This window comes from Mustela erminea, chromosome 11 (assembly GCF_009829155.1).
Source record: "Mustela erminea isolate mMusErm1 chromosome 11, mMusErm1.Pri, whole genome shotgun sequence".
Lineage (NCBI taxonomy): Eukaryota > Metazoa > Chordata > Mammalia > Carnivora > Mustelidae > Mustela > Mustela erminea.
In genome coordinates, this window is record NC_045624.1 from 42,694,333 (window position 1) to 42,715,566 (window position 21,234).

Sequence of the window (21,234 nt, forward strand, 5' to 3'; positions counted from 1 at the left end):
ATTCAGTGTCGAAATATTGTGAGTAAAAACAGCTCATTTCCAGGGCACTGGGCTTTTCTTTGTTATTCTCCTACACCCGATTTATCCCTTTTCAAGAAGCCCATCTATAAAAATTACCTCAACTAGTAAATGTGAGTGTGCCCTTTGTTTTCTGACTGGATCCCAAGTGATATAGTAGATAAGTAAAAAATTACTGCTACTTGTTAATGCTACATTCCCTAACATTACCACTACCATGTAACTTTATTGTTTCAGCTTTTCACGATTTAATTTTATTCCTTAGGCTACTAGGAACCTCCTCTAGGCAAGCCAAGCCTGAGACCCACCCTCTGCCTTGATCTAGTGCCATTATTTAGCTTGGTGAGTGTTAACTACCATCCAGCCCATCTTCCGCGGTTCTAGACACTTCCCAGTTTGTTTCCCACCTCTCTTATCTGGATGAGCTCAGAGCACCTGCTGCCCACCTCCATTCCTGCCTTTACAACGTGCAGCTGTACTCACAGGTTTCCTTGTCTTCTCTCTCTCTCTCCCATTAAATCTCGGCCACTAGAGGGAAAGGCATCTTGTTTCTTTATTTTCAACAACAGTGTGCTGTTTAACATGCAGCAGGTAGTCAGAGGCCTACCGAGTGCTATATGGATGAGTGAGTGGGCAGAGCAACACAACTCTTCCTTTAAATCTTGCTTGCTTTTCTGACAATCTTTTGGCTTTTGACAGATCCCTTCAAAAAATTTTTTTCCCCTTTCAGTGGCTAACGGAATATCCTATATATTATTTATGTCTAACAATTTGGAAACATCCTAGCTGAAGAGCATATTCACCCACAGTGACTATTTCCCCGTGTTGTTAGGTTTTCCACTGAAAATTAGAATGATCAGGGAGCTTCCTGACGCCTGACATCCCTCCCCCCAAAAAACCTAGCCCAGGTAATTTTCATATGCCGTCAGAACTGAGAACTTATCCTATACACAACCCTCACATCCATGCTTCAGTCACTGCAGAGATTCATGCCTTTTTAGCAAATGAGAAAGCAACTATTTCTAAAGTGGAAGGAAGAGCTCAATGAGCGCTCCTGTTGCTTCCCACCGTCTGCCACTTAAAACCCTACCGGAGCTCCTCCGCAGACTCTGAGCCCCCATCCTTCCTTACTGAGGGGTTCAGGTCATCGACACAAGCACCCTTACGTCGTTTCCCTATCGCCGCTCCACCGCATCTACACCCATCCTTGACTTGCCACTCCTGGGTTCTGACCCCTCTCCTCTCCATGAACTTGCTCTTTTAGTTGTTTGTCCTTTTCATTGCATATTTATCCTCTTCTCTGTTGGCTCCATCTTCTAAATATTACAAACATCTTCAGAGCAATGCTAACCTTTGATGAAAAAAGATTCTGTAACGTATCAGACTTAATGCCTCCTTCCTTTTACCTCTAAATCTCATTAGAGAGTTTATAGTCATTCTATCCAATTCCTCTGCAATTAATCAACATTAATAGACCTGTCTTTCTCAGCTACCACTTTATTGAAGCAGTTCCCACCAAAATTTTTCATAATGACTCTGTCTACCGATACACTGGTAAGCCCCATTCTCCCATAACCTTTCCACAAAATATTTGGTGTTACTCTCTATCTTATGACACTGAACCCCCCAGTTTCTAACACCTTAAGGACACCTTCTGTCCTGCGTTTGTCTACTTTCTTCTTTCCCTTACATTGTCTTGCCTTCTCACTCTCTCTCTCTTTCTATCAGCTACTACAGTGCCATCTCTAATTTCTAGTTCTGATTCTCTTCCCAATCTCATCATTTTCCAAGTCTTAATTCAAATGTTGCTTCTTCCAAGTAGCTTCCTGGATCGCCCCCAAAATATCCTTTCTCTCTCTGTACCCCACAGCACTTTTCATGTTAAAGTTATTTGTTTGTTTTAATCCCCAGTTCCAGTGCAGCTGTAGTTCTTAATCACAGATGCTCATCACAGTCCCTTGAGGATCTTTCAAAAGGTATTATTCCTTAACCCCATTCCCCAAAGATTTTTGCTCTGAGTCTATAGTGGGGCCTGAGCCGCTGTAGATTATAAAAGTTCTGGGTATGGCCTGTCATAGTTACCAATGTCAAGGACCCATGGTTGAAAAAAGTGACCTGTTGAGGCCCTGGTCCTGTGGGCAGAGTCCTTGTCTACCATGACCCAAGGTTCTGGCACAAGGCCAAGCACAGAGGAACAGCTTAATAAATGTTAGTGCCTGTTGGATGATGATTTAATCTTAATGATGCTCAATCCATCATCTCATTTCCCAGTGTGGATTACATTTGGCTGGACTTGAGTTCATTTTCCACTCAGCTGCTTCCAGAAAGCCTCTTTGAACTCGCTTTACCCGCCAGATACTTTGCTTCCCTTTAAATCTTGCAAAGATCACTTATAACATGAAAACTTGATAGAATTTCCTCTTTCTACCCATATTCTCTCCTTTTCCCACATGCTCTCATAAACATGATCTCTCTCATGTTCTCCTCCTCTCTCTGACCTCTCAATTATTCCTTCTAGCTCTAGCACTTAACTTACTGATGTTCTGCTATGACATTTCACCTTTGACTACCTGAACACTGATTATTTCCTTCACAATCTACGGCTAGAAAGTAGAATGTAGAAAATGGAGAACTACTAGGAAAAAAGCGGGGGTTCTTTTCTCATTGAATAAATACCATTTCCATTTCAGTTCAAATTAATAAATCTCTCCCGCCTATCTGCCATGTGGTAGGCATTTTCTTGGGCCAGGGAATCAAATGTGAGTAAGATATCATCTTTGATCTCCAGTTACAGGAGTCTGGGCATACAACCAAACAAGTGAAGGTGACATGTAAACAGATTCTTAATAAAATGCAAGAGGTACCATATTAGATCACTGGATCAAAATACTATAGAGGAGTAAGAGGGAGACATCACCCCGACGTTGAGGGTAGGTCAGCATCTAAGAAGACCTCAGAGAACAGAGCCCACTTAGGTCTTAAAAGGTGAGTAGCAACTGTCAGACAGGCTGTGTTGGGAAGAGTTGCCCAGGTAGAGAGAGGGCAAGGGCAGGATGTGGGCAACAACAAATTGTCTGGCTCAATCAGGGAATGAGGATCCCAGTTTGGTAGATGGGAGCACAGAATTTGAGGAGGGAGAGACGGGGAGACAAAGGAAGACAAGCAAGCAAGGGCTGTAAGTCTCGGCAAAGGGGAATCTTGGGAGGGTTTTAGCTGGGGGATGATGTAATTACATTTGCCTTCAAATTGATCATCAACTTTTATATGATCCTAGAAAGCGAATATTGACTCAGACCCTGTTTGACCCTTCTGTGAATTCAAAATGATTTCTAATATATAATAGGCAAAAGATAATTTTTTAAAACCTAAATGTGACCAATATGCACATAGACATTTAAAAAAGGATTCATCTGGTTAAATGAATTTTTTTAAAAGCCAGCAAACTACCGAAGTGATTAGGGTTGGCATGTATTTGTTCTCAAGAGGGCACACAAGCAGCCACTGTGTAACACATACAAGCAGCAGTGTGTGTTACTTTATGTGGTAGCCCGTAAAAGCACTAGGTGTTGGCTTTATCTGTAAATTCAATAAGCATGGCTCTGAGCCCTCTGGAACTCAGCTGTCCTGATGTCCCTCTACTGGGTGTTAAAGATGACCATACTGACTTTATCCCCTAAACTGTTACAGGAGGCATCCAGCTGGCCAAGGAAAAGCTCATTGTGTATAAGGAAAGCAGTTGCTACACAGAAGGGGCTAGAATCACCCAGAATTTGTAGGGAAACAAAACAAAACAAAATGGGAAAATGCTCATAGAACCCAGCAGTCTATATGATGTGCTACAGAAAGATACACACCACTTTGAATATCCTAGCACCTTTCCCACTTATAAGATGTATCATTGAAAGTGCAGTGACAATTAGCACCAGCTACAGGGAGGTGGCGGAAAATCCGCTAAGGATAGCCAAGTGAGATGCGCAACCTAGATCACAGCAAAGTTAAACTCAGAGATTACCAAGTGACCACCATCAGTGATAAGACACAAATCAAGAGAAATTGGAAAGCTCTACATAAGAAATGTTTGAACAAATTCATTGATGTTTATGGAAATATGCAAATAAATATATATTCATATTCAAAGGTCTTTTTCCTGCAGTGCTCTTGCGGTCTGTTTTCATAATGATGAACAACAGAGGCTGTAAAGCAAATTGACCTGAGTTCCATTCCCAACTTACGCATTTTCTAGCTCTGTGACTTGCAGCCAATCACTTAAATATTCTAAACCTCAATGTCCTTATCATTAAAATGTGGGTAATAGAATGTTACCACATAGACTATAATGCAGATTTAACCAGATAAAATATCATAAAAGTACTAGTGTAGTCCTCAGGGCAAAGGAAATGCTTATAAAATGGCAAATATTAATAGAAAGGGTCATTATTAAGCTTTTATGATAGACCTTCGTGATGGCCCTTTGCACAGTGTATTGTACTCGGTAATTCACATGCTAAACCTCGGCGCCATCTGTCCTTTCAGCCACATGGACACTTCCTGCTGGTAGTCATGATAGAGCGAAAACCCACTCTAGCCTTGCAAATGTCACTTGCTCATTCAGAGTTTCTAGCCTGACTGGCTTCTTATCTGTTCAACTCTCAAGCTTTTTATTCTGGAATATTTCTCTTCTCTGTATTAAGTGGCCGTAAGTGCTGTCATAAGTCAAAAGATCTGGGAGGGGATGACCGGTGGCTCAGTCATTAAGTGTCGGCCTTCGTCTCAGGTCTTGATCCCAGAGTCCTGGGATCAAGCCCTGCATTGGGCTCCCTGCTCAGTGGGAAGACTGCTTCTCCCTCTCCCCCTGCTTGTGTTCCCTCTCTCACTGTGTCTCTCTCTGTCAAAAAAAAAAAAAAAAAAAAAAGAAAAGAAAAAAAAAAGAAAAGAAAGAAAGAAAGAAAAAGATCTGGGAGCTGAAAATAAGGAAGGAGTATTCTTAGGGTCTTCAGTATTTCTGATTAATTGGAACTGGATCTACTGAAAGGTGCTGCATGTCTCTGTATATTTATTTTCCTGTACCAGCTGCCAATCTGTGGAATCTTATTGTGTGTGTGTGTGTACACGTGCGTGTGTAAGGGTTCCCCTGCAACGGTGCAATCAGGCCTCACTCAGATGGGTCCATTAATTTTAAGTGGTAAATGGAACCTTTCAAGAGCCATATTCCTTGTCCATTAGAAAAGTGATTTTAGCTCCTGACATTTGGTCCCTGAAATCAGGATGCCGGGGGAAATATGGCGTCCTCAGATGCAGTGTGTGCCCTCAGATGGGGCTATACAGAGCTCCGGGCCAGGAAGAGAGTGTTCCTAGATTGTGTATCTAATATAAGCCTTACCACGGCACCCCCACAGCTAATAAAGTTTATAAGGTTCTGCAGAGCTCTAAATCACAGAGGGTGGAGGGATGGGGCTGGCCTCCATATATCTCAATCATTTTCTGATAGATATGAGGCAAGGAGGATTCAAAGGAGAGAAAGGGAACCCGGACTATTCAAGATGCACTGAAAGGACAGGTTCCTCAAAACATCACCTTCACTATGCAACCCCGCACGGATACATTAGGTGAGAGCTAAGCCATTTGGTCTTACTTTTTAGGAGCCTCCACCACACCTTACTACTGAGCTAGGGAAACTGAAAGACTTCACAAAAATCTAAATTTTGCTCCCTTTTCTGTTTCTATTCTTGCTAGGACCTGCACCTCCCACCATGCACATGTCTTAATGTAAGTCCTTGTAAGGGATGAGGAGTTAACAATTTCTTTGGAGTCTTCCGGCACAAATGGTGGTATCTAAGAAATGATAGGGCGAGGTCATCATGTGCATATACCAGACCACGAGCGCTAGACATCTTGAAGATGCCAAGACACCCTGATTCCAGGGAATGAGTGACTCATGATGGACACCTAGACCCTGTTCTTGTTCTGACCAGTTCCTACATGCCTGAGAAGACATGTGCACCAGATCACAACCGTCAGTAAAGACTCCAGACTCCACGCAAAGATTAGACTCATCCTCCATTTCCTTTCTGAGCCTCCCATATGCTCTGTCTTTATCTTCCATATATATATCTTCAATAAACTCTGCTCTCACTTCCGGCTGGCTCATGTTTGCTTTCCATCCTGTGTGAAGCCAAGGACCATCTTGGTTGGTCCTGCAGGATCCCTTTTGGGTCCTCGGGCCTGGCCTGCTGGCATTATGTAAGTTATTTTTATCAATCAATACTCCTTTGAGAAGGGTGGCATCAACAGAGAGGTACTCTTGCTGTGGAAAGTGAACTCAGATACAAAGACTGGACTTGGGTTTGCAGAGAAGAGCAAATTCCAAAAGAAAAACCAGAAAGAAGTAAAAGGGTTTGGCGCTTTTCAAGGACACAGACTAGTGATTTTGTCAAGCGGCAGCTTAGAGAAGTTTTAGTAACCCCAAAATACCTGTCATCCTCTCCCCTCAAAGCCACCCAAATAGGCATAAAAATTAACTCAGTGGTTTCAACTTTGGCTGCAGGTCAGAATGACCTGAGAAACTTTTGTTTTAAGATTTTATTTGTTAATTTGAACAAGAGAGCACATTGGGGAGGGAGAGTAGAAGGAGAAGAGAAGCTCAAGCAGACTCCACACTAAGCACAGAGCCTGATGTGGGGCTCAATCCCAGGCCCCTGATGTTACCTCACCACCTGAGCCAAAACTAAGAGTCAGACACTTAACCAGCTGGCACACCCAGATGCCCCTCACCTGAGAAGTTTTAAAAGCTACAGAAGGCCAGTTAAAGCAGGATATTTGGCCATGGGACCGAGGCATAGGTTTCTGGTTTATTTTTTAAACTCCCTAGTGACTTCAGTGTCCAGCCAGATTGAGACCCACTGGTCAAAGTAAACAAGATGGCCGTGCACTGAAAACACAGCTTTAACACAATTCTTCTAGGCCATTCTCCAACCAGATGACCACTTGTGCATTCCACCAATACAGGCATTCTAGAGTTAGCAGTGCCACCAACTGCCCTCCTTCCTAATATGAGAGCTTGGATTAGCCTAGAATGAGGGCAAACTCCAGTCTCTTCATTCCAGGAAAAATCTGGCCCTTTTCAGAGAAATATCTGCCAACCCTTGAGGTAACTGACAAATATTCAGTCATCTCATCTTTAAATCTGAATAGCATCAGCTGCTTCTATGAGTTGGACACTCTTCCAGATGTCTCATATATATATCACGGATGCTTATCACTCTGTGTAATAGATACAATCATAAAATTCCAAGCTATAGTGGGAATCTCTCTTCTTCTCTCCCCATACACTCCCTCCATCTTAATCCAAACCACCACCGTTCACCACCACTACGGCAACAGTCACCTGCCTGGTCACCTGCTTTCAATCTTGCCCCAGCCCATCTATTCCCCCCACAGTAGCCCGGACACAGGGTGAACTTCGGAAAGCAAAACGAGGCTTGCTTAAAGCCCAGCAGTGGCTCCCACTCCTCTTAGAGTAAAGGCTACCCACCTTCCAGAGACCTGAAAAGCCCTGCCCGATGCAGCTGCCGCTTCTTCTCCACCCTCCTCCTCTCGCAAACCATGCTTGAGCCACACCGGCTCCCTTCCAGTACAAAAGCATGCTATCTTGTTCCTACTTTGTGGCAATAAAAATGTGTTTTTTTCTGCATAAAATGCTTGCCCTGACTCCCTTTGATCCTTCCAGACTCAGCTGAAATGTCACAGCCACAGAGAAACTTAGCCTTGTCGCCACCTAAGGAGTCACCCACTCCCTCTCCATTTGCTTTCTTTGGCTCTTCCTTATTTGTTTCCTTCATCACAGTTAACATACTTGGCAAGTATTTGTTGTAGAGTTACTATTTTTGTCTGGTTCTCTTTTTGGGCTGTGGGCACCTCAATGACAAGGGCTTCTTCTCTTTGAGTCACCGATTACCAGCTGTGCTGAGCACAATGCCCAGCACTTAGCCACTGGGTAAGAAATATTTCTTGAATGAACAAAGAAGTCCATTTTACAGATCTCAAATAAGCCAATTAACCTGCCTGAGATCAAAGAGCTATAACAAGGAATATAAAAATCTATCTCTCAGAGGCAAAAGAACATTCTTCTAGGGTTTAACAAAAAAAAATCGCACTTATCCTGAAGACCTTAAATGACTGTAATCATCATGAATCGTCTTTGTTCCACACATAACCTAAGCCACAGCTGTGATTGTCCATGTGCTGAGTACAAACAGCTGGGGTAGCTTGAGGTTGGGAGGATTTTGCAACAGTGGAAATCCTTAAATTGTTCAAATGTGCTTGTCACAAAGCATTTCTCTTAAGTGCATTCTATCCTGCCTAGTGGGAAGCCCTCGTGTTTTATCAAGTTGCAATCTAGTTGGACTATTGATGGAATTTCCCTTTGGCCAAGGGGAAATGTGGCCCACATCAGCAAGTCTCTTCCATTGCTATTTTGGGAGCTGTAGTGAACTCCAGAAGGATGGATATGCCAGGAATTTCTCACCTGCACAATTCTGCTGAGGCTCCCAGTGGACACTGATGCCCTCTCTCTGACAGGCCCGGGTATACGCCAGGAATGACTCACAGTAACAGTTTTTATGGACTGGACATTCACACATGTCTGTCACGCAGGACCTAAGGAACCCAACAGAAAGAAATGAACATGTAAAAATATCAAATTTCATCACATACCTTAAATGTGACTTGTAGACAGGGGTGGGTAGGTGGATGTCAAACCTTGATTGGCCATTAAAGGTTGATATTTTAGGTTGGAAATCTAAAAATGGCATAAAAGTTCTGCATGAAGCCTTATGGGGTATGTCTGAACAATGTGATAGTAGGTTCCCTTTCTTCTAGAGCAGGACTCTCCAAGAAAACTTCCTGTAATGATAGGAAATGTTCTACAATCTCCATTATCCGAAGCAGTCTCTACTACCTGTACCTGGCTATTGAGCCAGGTGTGTGAGGAACCAAATTTTTTATTTGATTTTATTTTAATTCACTTAGATGCAAATAATCAATATGCCTAGAGGTTACCATGTTGGAAACACAGCTCCTAGGCTGCAGTCACCATTCAAAGTGCTGTCATTTTGTGAATAGCTCTAATATAGGAAACATAGTTTCTAATTCAATATAACCAAAATAGTGACTAACATGATGAAAGTATAAAAATCCCAGGGCTTTCTGAAGACATACAATTAAGATTTATTTTTACAGTAGCTTAGAATCTTAGTCTTTTAAGAAATACTGAACCTCATTCTTTAGAATGTGGGGTGACAAACTCCAAATAAAGCAAAACATTCAGACTCCTAATTAGACTAAAAGATAAAGAAGACTGAGCCAAGAGCTTCATAGCGTAAGTTTAAATATGGAAATGATGGGCCAGGACATCAGGGGAACTGAAACGGGCTTCACTGAAAACCAACAAATTTTCAAGCACCTTGACCTCTAGGACACGGTAATGAATTTACATTGGGATGTCCTATTATCATTTACAAAATGCTTCTGCTTCAGTCTTTCACTGAGTGCTACATAGGCAAAACACAGTCCATATTTTATAAATAAAAAGGCCATTTTACAAATGAATAGATGGGCCCAAGTCCCATTAAAAAGTGGCAAAAGAATGAATTAAACGAATTCCTCTTACACTGAGGCTCTTCCTGTTATGTCCTAGAATCAGAGAACCTTCTTCATCTTCCCCTTCCAGCAAGTTCACTCCCTCCCAGTTTGGACTTCACATTATGCAAGAGGCCCTCAAGATTAAGAACATTAAACTACCCTTTTTTTCCCCATACTCATGTTCAGCGAAACCTCTTCCTTATAGAACCAAATTCAAGGCTGAAAGCAAAAACAAATAATTATAATACTCAAGATTACAAACAGCACAGAGGATCTTGAAAAGTGCCCAGGATGTGATAATCCAATGTGAATATGCCAGCACTTTCTCTTGTGGGATGTGTGTACACATCTGATCTCACATGGGACATGTGTACATATCTGATCACGGAGAGTAGCCAGCTAGCTCTGTGTCAAGGTGGTGCACTGCCTGCCTGGAACAAAAATTAAATGCAGAAACCATATTAAAGAATCAATAGACTCACCGTGTACCCAATTATTATAGCCCAACCCTCAAGAACACAGCCTTGGAAACAGAAACTAACAGGGACAAGAAGCAATTGTACTGAAACCTAACGAGCCTCTTCCGTGTCATCAAGTGAGAAATTATCTGATGACTGATACTTAAGACAGAAAATTATCTGATGACTGATACAGAACAGAAAAACGGATCCCTTTCCTCTCTGTAATAATAAAGAATGTATTTCTTTTTTTTTTTTTAAGATTTTATTTATTTTAGAGATGGGGGGGGGATGGAGAACAGGGTGTGGAGGAACAGAAGGAGAGGGACAAGCAGACTCCACACGGAGCCCAGTGTGGAGCTTGATCTCAGGACCCTGAGATCGTGACCTGAGCCCAAGTCAAGAGTCTGACCCGTAACTGACTAAGCCACCCAGGTGCCCCAAGACTGTATTTCTAAATACCTCCTCCCACTTGCATTACAGAAACCCTGTGAAATCATGCTCACTGGCAAACACATACCAGACACAGTGCTGTGTCTTCAAACTCATGCAGAGCCTCCAGGCTTCTGAGAACAGCCAACTAAAGCCTGTTCTTAAAATGGCCTCTGAAGGTCTGAGGACGAACCCTGCTCAATACCACTGTCTTCGCTGTTTTCATTTCCATTCCAGACCAACCTACACCCATCATGGTCCCACTCAATTCTGAATCCCCAGCCAGGTTTTGGTGAATTAGTGCTATAGCCTCTCATCCCACCCTGGCTTCACACCCTGGGGACCTCCCTGGCCTATGGAGTGTTACTCCCTTGGGCACGGGTCCCACCAACGCGATGGGAATGGAGTGCCACCGAGTGGGCCCGGTGAAATGATGGTTCTCCTGTGAGAATGTGGTGGTCTCTGCGCGAGGAAACACATCCTCTGGTTTGAAAGTACATCTAATGCGACTCTGTAGAACTGTGGACAGTAAACAGAATTTAATTGGTTTAAGTGCAAGGGTTATTGGGGAATGTTTTCCTTCTTTTCTCTTTCTTTCTACTGGTTGTCTTAGGAAGCTATTTATGCGATTTCAAGTGAACTAGGGACAGCTAAATCCAATTCACTGAGCTGTCGAGAGAAAACGCGGTGAGTTCACATTTCTTGTGGAAGCCCACATTTAATAACCACGCGTATTGCCCACCCTCTGCGTCCATGACAGGCCACGCAGGGCACACACACAGCCAGCAGCAGATCTGCCCTTTAAAACGAAGGAAGAGTTGAGCTTATTCTATTACTTGGCACTCATGAGGAACAACACTGGAGGAAAAAACGTTTGTCAAAGCCACCCTTGGCTTGAAATATTTCAAACATATTTAAAGGCTAGAGAGATGTGTTTTGTCACAGAAGTTAAAACTACAAGATGTCTTTTTTTATTCACTTGTCAAGTTGATGATTTTTACACCAAACTGTACCCAGGGTTTGTGAGAGAATGGAGAAAGAGGGTCCCAGCTCTTGCTGGCCGAGTGTACAACTCTTAGCTCCTACGTCAGGCATTTTGCTACCGTCGGCTTGTGTGGGGATTGTCGCATCTAGTCCACACAGCAAAGGGGTCTGAGGCACGTGTTACTCCTGGCCCACTTAACTCTTGGGGAAACTGGAGCCTGGATGGTTTAGCTTGTGCAAGGTCACATGACTGATCGCAGATCTGGAACTGCAAAACCAAGACTGCGATTCAGGTCTTTCTCACCTCAACAGCCATATTAACAAACGCATTAGAAGATCTTTACAGGGAGCAATTTGGCAATACTTATAAATAGCCCAAAGGAGGCTCCTTCCTCTGGCAGAGACATTTCACACCCAAGAAAATAGTAATGCATGTGGATGTGGACAAAGGCTATATATACAGGAGACTTCACCACAGTGCTATTTGAAATGAAAAAGAGGGCAGGGGGAGAAACCGGATTGCCTGTAACAGGGAAATAGTTAAATACATCTAGGTGACATTTATATCCTACAGACACTGCAATGATGTTTTTTAAAATATGAGGAGACATTCCAGCAGGATTGATTGAAAAAGAGCAAACCTGTTTCAGTACTGCGTGGTCACACATAAGACAAAAATAACTGACAACAGATATGCCCAAATGTTCACAGCAGTCAGCTCGAGGTGGTAGAATTTTGGCTCTTCCTAGTGTCTCCATATCTGTATTTTCTACAATAAACACATATCACTTTTCTAAAAAGATAAAAATCGGTGTATTTTTAAGTCGACAAAAAGAGTAACATGAGACATATTAGTATTTCAGTCAGAATGTAGGGACTAGAACAGGAAAATAAAGCACAAAGAATGGGAGGAAATTAAAATATCCATGGGTAGGTCTTAGTTATTAAATATTTCTCTAGCTCAAGTTTTCCAATCTGTGAATCTGAGGCCTCCTGCACAGGCTTTGATTCTATTCACTGGGGGTCATCCTCAGACTCCCACCTTATTGGCCAAGCGATGCCATGAACTTGACATCCAGATGGTTGGAATGGATAATGGGATAACTGGGCATGCTTCTGCTGGAAGGAATTTATTAAGAAAAAGAACTTATGGAGGGAAAAGTAAAAGCATCCTCAAATGCACTCCAGATTTCAGGGAGGGGCAAAGCTATTGTGATTCAAGTGTTCAATTTGTGTTGATCACACTTAATAGTGCGGCATGAGAAAAATCTAATTTATGACAGTGGAGTTGAATTGTTATGCGGCAATGGAAAATTGGTGTTCTTTCCTTAGTATGCACTGATACCACGTATTCATATTCATTTTATAGAACATGGGGGAGAACGTTATCACTTATAGTGGTAAGATTTATGGCTTTGGTTTCTTTGCCTTGGTGGCATGATTCTGTCACAATTTTGTTCTGTTCGATGTTGAATTCCTACGCAGGAAACATAGGCGTCCTTTGCTCCAGTGGGAAAACATAGGCTGCGTTACAATCGGGCTTTTCCAGAAAAGCTCTACTGGTACTACAGAATCATCAGCTGCCTGAGGAGCCCTTTGAAGTGTGCCTTCTGACACAGGAGCTGGTGAATGCATTTAGAAATGACGTTCTGATTTCCGCACCCTGCTCCGGGCACCTTTCCTGATGGCAAGAGGTGCAGGCAGGATTCCTGCTCCTTGGGGCTCACACAGCTGAGCACCGTAGCAATACAAAAAGAGGGTGCCAGGAGCTACCCCAGGGCCCTCCCAGGCTAGTGCTGTGCACTAGCACAGCCCTTTGTCGCACCCCAGCTGCTCCCTTCTGCAATGGCTTCCTGTATGGGTGTCATGTCTCAGGAAGACACTTCAAAGACCTCTCCTCACAGCACGCAGCACCATACTGGAATCAGAACCCACCTGGGGTCAGTGCCCTCCACAAAACCCAACTTATTGCCATTTAGCTGCGGGGGAGCCCCCATCAGCTTCTCCCCACCATTAGGTTACAACCGCTGCCTCCTGCAAAGCTCTAGAAAGAAGTCATAAGCCAGTGGAACTGTTTAAATGGAAATTTAAATTCATTACAATTAAGCAAAATGTTAAATTCAGTTCCTTAGTCACATGAGCCACATTTCAGGTGTCCCGTGGCCACATGTGGCAAGAGGCCATCATACTGGGCAGTGCTGACTTACACAAGTTGTATCCCTGCAGAAAGTTCTACTGGATAGTGGTGCCAAGTGTGCAGCTCCATCTGTGGTGGGAAACCATTCCCCTTCTCCCCAGAGAGAGGATCTCCCAGAGAGAGAGGCTTACAGATGTTGTGAGATCAAGATCGGGCTCACTCCGGCTCTTCCTGGGCACTTACAGAGAAAGTTTAAATTCATAGTTGCTAGTGGTCTAGATCATCCCTTTCTCTTAGCCACACACATTCTTTTACCCAGTCATAGGGAATGTCTCATTAATCCTCAGGCTTCCTTCCACCTTGCCATTTTTGTCTTGACTGTGCTTCCCCATCTTTTTCTACTGAAAGAATCTGATGTCTATCATTTAATAGTCAGTTCAAACTCTTCCATGATGCTTCCTGACTGGCCTGGGAGAACTCAGCCCTTGCTACTGCGTCCTGTCCCTTCTACATCTTTATTCTGGCACAGACCCTCTGAATCCTAATTACCTCTTTGTGGGTTAGAGAGGGGAGCTGTATCTTATTCATCCGGCCAAGCACAGTGCCTTGAACCCACAGCTCAGTAAATACGGTGAATCATCAAAAGAGTGAATGAGAATGGCTTGATGACCTTTGCCCAGCTTCCATGGAGTCACAGTTGGACCCCGATATCTTAGGAGTATGAATTCTGTCTTTGCCCCTCCTCCTCCCGCTAGTGCCTAATGTGGCTTCTGCCCCTGGGTTGCCCACCACTGCAACCTATGAGCTAAACTGCTTCCTTAGGAACATTTCATCTTCATTTTGAACTTCTTGCACCCCTCTCTGGTATCCCAGGGGATTTTCTTTTTAATTTAATGAATGGCAGAATAAATGATCTGGTCTGAGTAGTCTGCTTTAATAACACATTTTCAGAAAAGCATATATTCAATATTGTAAGAACAACCTATAGTTCTTCGCGTTATTAAAAAGACAAGCCTCCAAATGCTGCTAAAATCAAAACATCAAACATCTCTCTGCTTCCTAGCAACAGCATACCGAGTGGTTTTCCCTCTGCTTTCTCTGGCATGCAGGCCAGCCCTGTCAGAGAGAGGTAAGTGTTCATGCATTTGCTACCCAAACAGAGTTTTGAAAGACAGATGTATTAACCACTGGGAACTCTCCATACTGCTTCTGGGAGAACAGAAGGGCAGGCCAGGAGTGACAGTAGCCAGCTCCATCTGGGAGCCAGAGCCAGAGCCTGGCCTTCCCCTTCTGCCATCAGGTGGGGTCTTTGGCCGGACTGTGTTGCTCTGTTTAGAAGTCAGCTTTCTTGAGAGCAACAGTAACATGTTGTTTAGTCCAGAAGCTGACTAGAAAACCACACTGGGTTCGTATGGCTTTCCTTGCTCCATGTATCTAGGAAATTCACAGAATCAGGTGAAAGCATCTCAGGCTTGTACTATAGTGGCTGCAGATCTGTGTGTATGTGTGTGGGGGGGTGGGGGTGGAGAAGATTCGGGAGACAGTCCTGGCTGGATGGATAGAAATGTGTTTAACTACCAAAAGACTATTAATAAATTTACTTACACTTTAATTCTTGAAATTCTGCCCCAACCTCCCTAACCCGAACTGCATAGAAGTAACTACAGGTAGTAGCCATAAGAAGGCATAGCCATGTCATGCTATACCGAAGAAAATAACGTCATCCCTAACTCAGTAGCGACTACCTCTGCTCTTCTCAATACTATAAGGGCACCCTCACCAATTCACAAAAAAGCCCAGCATACTGGCATAAAAAACAAGGCCAAAAGATTCAATAATGGGAAACATGAGGTTGTTTTACTGAGTTATTAATAAGGGTGGGGCAAACTTGCGGAGCCAGCCAGCAGGGAGTCCACGCTGCTCCTTCCAGATCCTTCCTGAGCCAGCTATAGTTTGGCACCACGGTGGCTTAAAGATCGGTGAGAATATCTGATGTCAAATATCATCTAAAATGTTGGCTCCACAGTTGCCTAGGTTTCCAGGACAGTACCACCAGGCCAGGTGTCTCTGCATGAGCTTATTTATCTCACAAACTCAATCTAAGGAGATGGGGCAGGACAACCTGGGAGTCTAGCTGCTTCTCTGGTTGTGGATACTAAACCTATCTGCAACCCAGCCTCATCAGATCCCCATCCCCAGACATACACACATTAGACTTAGCCCACTCTTAAGTGGGAAGAATGAATTCATTGAGCCCTTTTTGTTTGTGGTACGGAGGGAGGCACAGCCATCAACAGAGACAGACACACCTTCAAACTCCAAATGACATAGCAAAAGCTGTTATGGGCAGGAAGTTTGTGCAAATGGGATACTGAGGACTAAGTACAGAAGGCTTCACACAGTAGGAAAGACACAGGAGCTGGATTTCAAAGCATGTGTGGAATTTTGCTTCATTCCAGAATGAGGAAAAGGAAATTTCAGGCAAAAGGAGAAGTTTTAAGTTTCCAAATCACCAGATCTCAGATTTGATGGTCATGTGGTTCAATCTCCAATATTAATTAAAAAACAAGACAAAACAAAGTTTCCTTTGACAAACAGTCACAGAACCTGTTCACTAAGGGCCCATTTCCTCACATAGCAGCCTGGCAGGTCCTGATGTGAAGACATTTCTTTCTCCTAGGGATCCAAGTCCTCATCATCTCCAACCTGAACTCACAGGGGTGACATGGAGAGCCACCCAGAATCAGTCAGCAAGCCCAGGCCCGTGATGATGCCTCAGTGATATGCCCCAGCTCCCCCATCAGCTTTGTGTGTTCTTCAGCTTCTGATGTCTAGTGTCTTTCCCTCTGTAGCTGCTCTCTTTCTGCCTTGACAGGAATTAAAAACACAACTATCGAAGTCACAGGGAAAAACCTACCAACCATTTTGAGAATTATTCACAACGAACCTCTTTTTGGATCACCTGCACTCTGGTCTTACCGTGTATACATTTACCTACTAACATGGACGGAGTTCCAACTTAAAACCTAGGGACTCTATACTTTAAGCTAATGTGCTCTCTCCAGACACTGAACGATACTGATTGCTTTAACTCTCCCAGGTTAAATTCCCCAGGAGGCAAATGGCACTGCCTGCGTGGCAGAAGCTAGCATGGCATGGGAGTTCCAGAAATGGCCCTCAGCCTTAGATACCCTTCTAAAGCTAGAGATTGTTTTGTGGAATAACACAGGAGGCACAGAGACCTCCTCTAAAGATAGCAATGTTTACAATTTTCCATAGATGCCAATTTTAACAGGACTCCTTAGCACTTGCTCTGAGCAGAGACCAAACAACCGTCACACATGGTCTGGAGCCTAAAATATTTTGTCCCTTGATAAAGCCGTCTATCAGACCATATGTGGAGACTATAATCCCCAGGCTCATAATTAAGCTTTCTTGTGCCTTAGGGTTGGGGAAGCTGTGTGCACTGTCCTGCTATTTGCCCCAGGCCCAGGGACTACAACTTCAAAGAGACCAAATCCAGAGACTCTAGAACTACTAACAGGGTTCGAAAATACTCCTCTTGGGAAAAATGAAATATCTTTGCTTAAGTATGAAACACCAGCTCCACAGAGGGTAAAAGGTGACCATGATTAGCGAACATTGTCTGGATTGTCACTCTCCCAGGGATAACTCATTATTTCAATTTAGGCAAAGATGTCTCATAAGCCAGCCCGGGAAAGGGGAAGCCTGGTCACTACCCCCCTCTAGTGGCTGAGAGGTAGAGTGCCAAGTAACCTCCATTCTTATTCTAGCATTTGCTTCTTACTCCACTTTTGAGGGTAGGGGGTGGGAGCAGGAGGCTGGCTGATAAAGCAGAACATAAAAATGGCTGCTCGTCAGAAAATCAATCACTTTTCTCTTAAACATCTCCAATTCAGCACCATCATGTTCGCTGTAAAACAACAGTGAGGCTGGCTGGTGGACTACATCCCCATGTAAACTAAGAGCCTCCTGGGTACCAGCCACAGAGCCACAGAGGGCAGATTATCTGAGGCACTCCCCGCTGGAGGGCAGGTGAGGTGGAGCATCAGTGGGAAAAAACCTACGCTTTTTTGTTTTTTGTAAAATCTCATTTTACCTATGCACTGTATCTAGCTTGACCTACTTTGTTTTGCAGAGAATAGCAAGTACAAAAGACTACCAGACCCTTCACCTAAGTAGGATGTACCATGTCTGAGGTGGTAACATAATGAGAGGCCAAAGGTGCCAGTCATGTTCCTGCTTCCTAATTAGTATAATGGCAGAATCATTACTGTACTAGCATTCTGGACTCTATGTCTAAAAATGGACTTGTCTAGCCCTTAGTTAGCCCTAAAAACTAGGTGATATTCACACTTGGAAAGACCTTCCAGAAATGAGAGGGAGATCTTTACTGAGAAAATCTTCAATATCTCTTCTTTGTTACAAGCCCACCTCATTATATTTCTATCCCCAACATAGATATACATCACCTTCGCAACTGTTTCATTCAATGGGACAAACATTCATTGAGTGTCTGCTGTGTGCAAAACAACAGGTTGGGCTCAGCGGGGAATCCAGAAGCAAAGAGGAGTCTGCCTCCATCTTGGGACTTGCACAGTGTCATGGGGAGGGCAGGGCAAGATGGGGGAGGGCAGCAGGCCACTGGCAGCCCAACTAAGGAGGCTCCATCTGGGGCTCTGGCAAGTGGGGGACTGCACTCGGGAGGTGCCCGGAGATGAGCAGGGTGCTCTGGGGGAGAGGAAAGCTCTCTCACAGGATAAGCCATCAGGGAGACTGGAGAGGCAGTGAGGTGAGGCCAAAAGCAACAGCCTATCTGGGTACAGTCTTTCCCCTTTCCGTGTGTCATCTCTCATGGGGTCCTCAGGAAAAGTAAGTGAGAAAACAGACGGTCCAATTGTTAAGGAGGAGAGAGAAATTGATCTATACAGGGGCATGAATGCTATGAGGGAGACGCCAGGCAGCAAGCAGGGTCTCCTCTCTTTGTCCCACCGAAACTCAATGTGAGAGGGGTACGGGTAATTGGCATTTGCTACCTTCTCTCATTCGAGCAGCAGTCCAGCAGTCCTCTGTGGAATCTTGCCAATTGTGGCCCAGCATGCCAGGACACGTGTTCAGCTCTAGACCACAGCTGCCGGCTGAGAGGCAGGCACTGGCGGTGTGCGGTCACGAGGGGCAGTGAGGAAAATCTGTCAAAGTGAAGGCATCCAGCATCTGGAGGCCACACCCTGGCCATACGTGGCAGCCACCACCAGCCCAGCTGCTTCAAAGGGGCCGATCCTTCCAGAGGCCTTGTTCACATTAGGCAGTGGAGGGCTGCCAAGTCCACTACGTGCATTAATAAAAGGGCGGCAGCGGTGGCCATGCCCCCAGAGGATGCAGTGCTGGGACGAACTTTTTCAGATGCTGGGTGCCTTTCATCAAGCATCTGCCGTGCCTTTGGTTCCACAATAAACCAGTATCCACATCCAGTCGCCGCACCAGGATGGGATTTTAGCACTCTGTACTCTGGGCTGCTTGACTGTACAGGGAAAACTCGGTCCCTAGACCTAAGAGAAGTATCCTTCCTGAGGAGCCCACCCATTCCCATCAGTGGGTGATGGCACGTTCAGGGACCAGACATTCCCCAAACTCAAACTATAAACAGCGTGGGCCAACCACTCTGCAGCTTCCCATCCTCTGCTCAAATGATAGCACCCTCATATAAGCCCCAGAGAGGTGGGGTGTGGGACCTCTTTCCTAGAAGCAACTGAGAATATTGCTTTGAAGGCACCAGAACACTCATAATAGTGGAAGAAGTGGGGTAAGGCAACATTCCCTCAGTACCTACTATATAATATGCCGGGTGTGTTGCATATGTAAATACATGTATTTTTTACTGCAAAAATTTTAACAGAAGAGAGAACTAAGACCCAAGGAAGTCAAGCAGGTTTTTTTTTTTTTTTTTTTTAATATGATGCAGGTAATAAGTGACAAAGCTGGGTCCATGTTCTCTGCTCTGCAACACAGTATCTAATACGACACATGCTGTTCCTTCTTCTCCCTTCTCCAGGTTAGAATCTACCTCTCCTTCACTATGCAGGCCAAAAGCTTTCTCAGGGGGGCTTATGAAATCCCCAAGCTAGACAAGGTTGCTACTTGACATTCTCATGGTACTCCTGAGTGGCCCTCGTCACAGCCTGCAGCTCTGTTCTTACCTGATTGATCCCCACTCCATTCAACTCCCTACGCTCCAGAAGGGCAAGTTTTGTTCAGTATCTTTTGCCAGCCTTGGTCAAGAGGAGATGCTGCTCAAAACCATTTATCTGAATGAATCATTTATAGGTATTTATAAAGTCAAGTTCGGATAAAGTAAATTCTAAGGTGACAATGAGAATCAGAGAGTTCAACAACCTGAAAAAGTTTCAAGGAGGAGTGAGCATCCCATGGTTTTAAGTACAATCAATGGCCTAGGGGAGTAAGAACTAGAAACAGGCCACTGGGTTAGGCTAGCAGGAGTCAGTGAAGGCCTTGGTAGGAATAGTTTCATGGGGTGGGGACAAAGGTATGGAAGGTGGGAAATGTGTGAGACATTGAGTGAAGGCCATTCTTCCAGCAGGTTGGCAGTGAAGAGGAGAGAAATGGAATGTCAGAATGCAGGGACATGTGGAACACTTGTGTGTGCAAGAATGCACATGTGGTAGGATCAAAGAGACATGGATATGTTTGGCACCAAGGAAAAAGAAGTCCAAGAGAAGATGTTGAAATTAAAGAGATGAAGGGGTTAGGTAACTGGGAGACCAATGTCTGGAGAAAAATAGGTAAAGATGGGGTCAAAAATGTAGGAGAAAGATTGTCCTTCTCTTTACTTTTGGTTGCTAGTAAATCCCTGAAAAAAGTTCTGGAAGAAAACACACACACACACACATGCTCTTGCTTATACACAGCAGAGTGGGGTAAGGCGGAAAAATCAAGACTATGTTCTAAATCAGCAGCTGGGTGAAGATCAATGACCCAGTGCAAACACCTAGCAAAGAAGGGGGTAGAATGAAGTGAAATTTGTAAATGGTATTTCCAGGTGAGAAAGAACCACACATGAGGGACAGGGTTCCCACCATTGCAGAATAAGAGGTCCACTCTCTCTAAATCCATGACCTTTGAGACCCATAGCAAATGAACTAAAATATGACTAAGCCAAAGTTTTAATCAGGCAGAAATTTAGTGCTGAAGAAATTGGTCCTTGGCTCCTAAGGAGAAAAAAAACAATATGGCAGGTTTCTTAAACCTTAATTTTACGATCTAAAATTAGTGGTGGAACAATTTTCCCCATCAGAGGACCCAAAATTTAGAAACCATTTTTTTTTGGGGGGGGGGCGGGTAGAGGAGATTTTCTAGATGCTATCTTCCTAAATATTTTATGCCTCCTGTCTGAATAGTAAACCATCACTGTGGCAGTCTATCTTGGTTTAGGACAGTGAGTGCTCAAAAACCCTACCAATAGGCTGGGTGACTCATAAACAGTCACCAATTCGTACACTCAAGAGTCTTAAAAGACCTTAATGAACA

At 44.0% G+C, this 21,234-nt stretch overlaps 1 protein-coding gene across 4 annotated transcripts in view; it reads right to left on the bottom strand.

Annotated features, from left to right (window-relative positions):
• BMPER (BMP binding endothelial regulator) overlaps positions 1-21,234 on the bottom strand; it is a 243,239-nt gene that overhangs the window by 3,394 nt on the left and 218,611 nt on the right. For 3 of the 4 annotated variants that reach the window (XM_032306002.1, XM_032305999.1, XM_032306000.1), the window contains one exon: positions 8,543-8,673. The exons of the other annotated variant lie outside the window; for it this stretch is intronic. In XM_032306002.1, the coding sequence (XP_032161893.1) occupies positions 8,543-8,673 (131 nt within the window). The remainder of the gene's footprint in view (positions 1-8,542; positions 8,674-21,234) is intronic. 4 annotated transcript variants of the gene reach the window in all.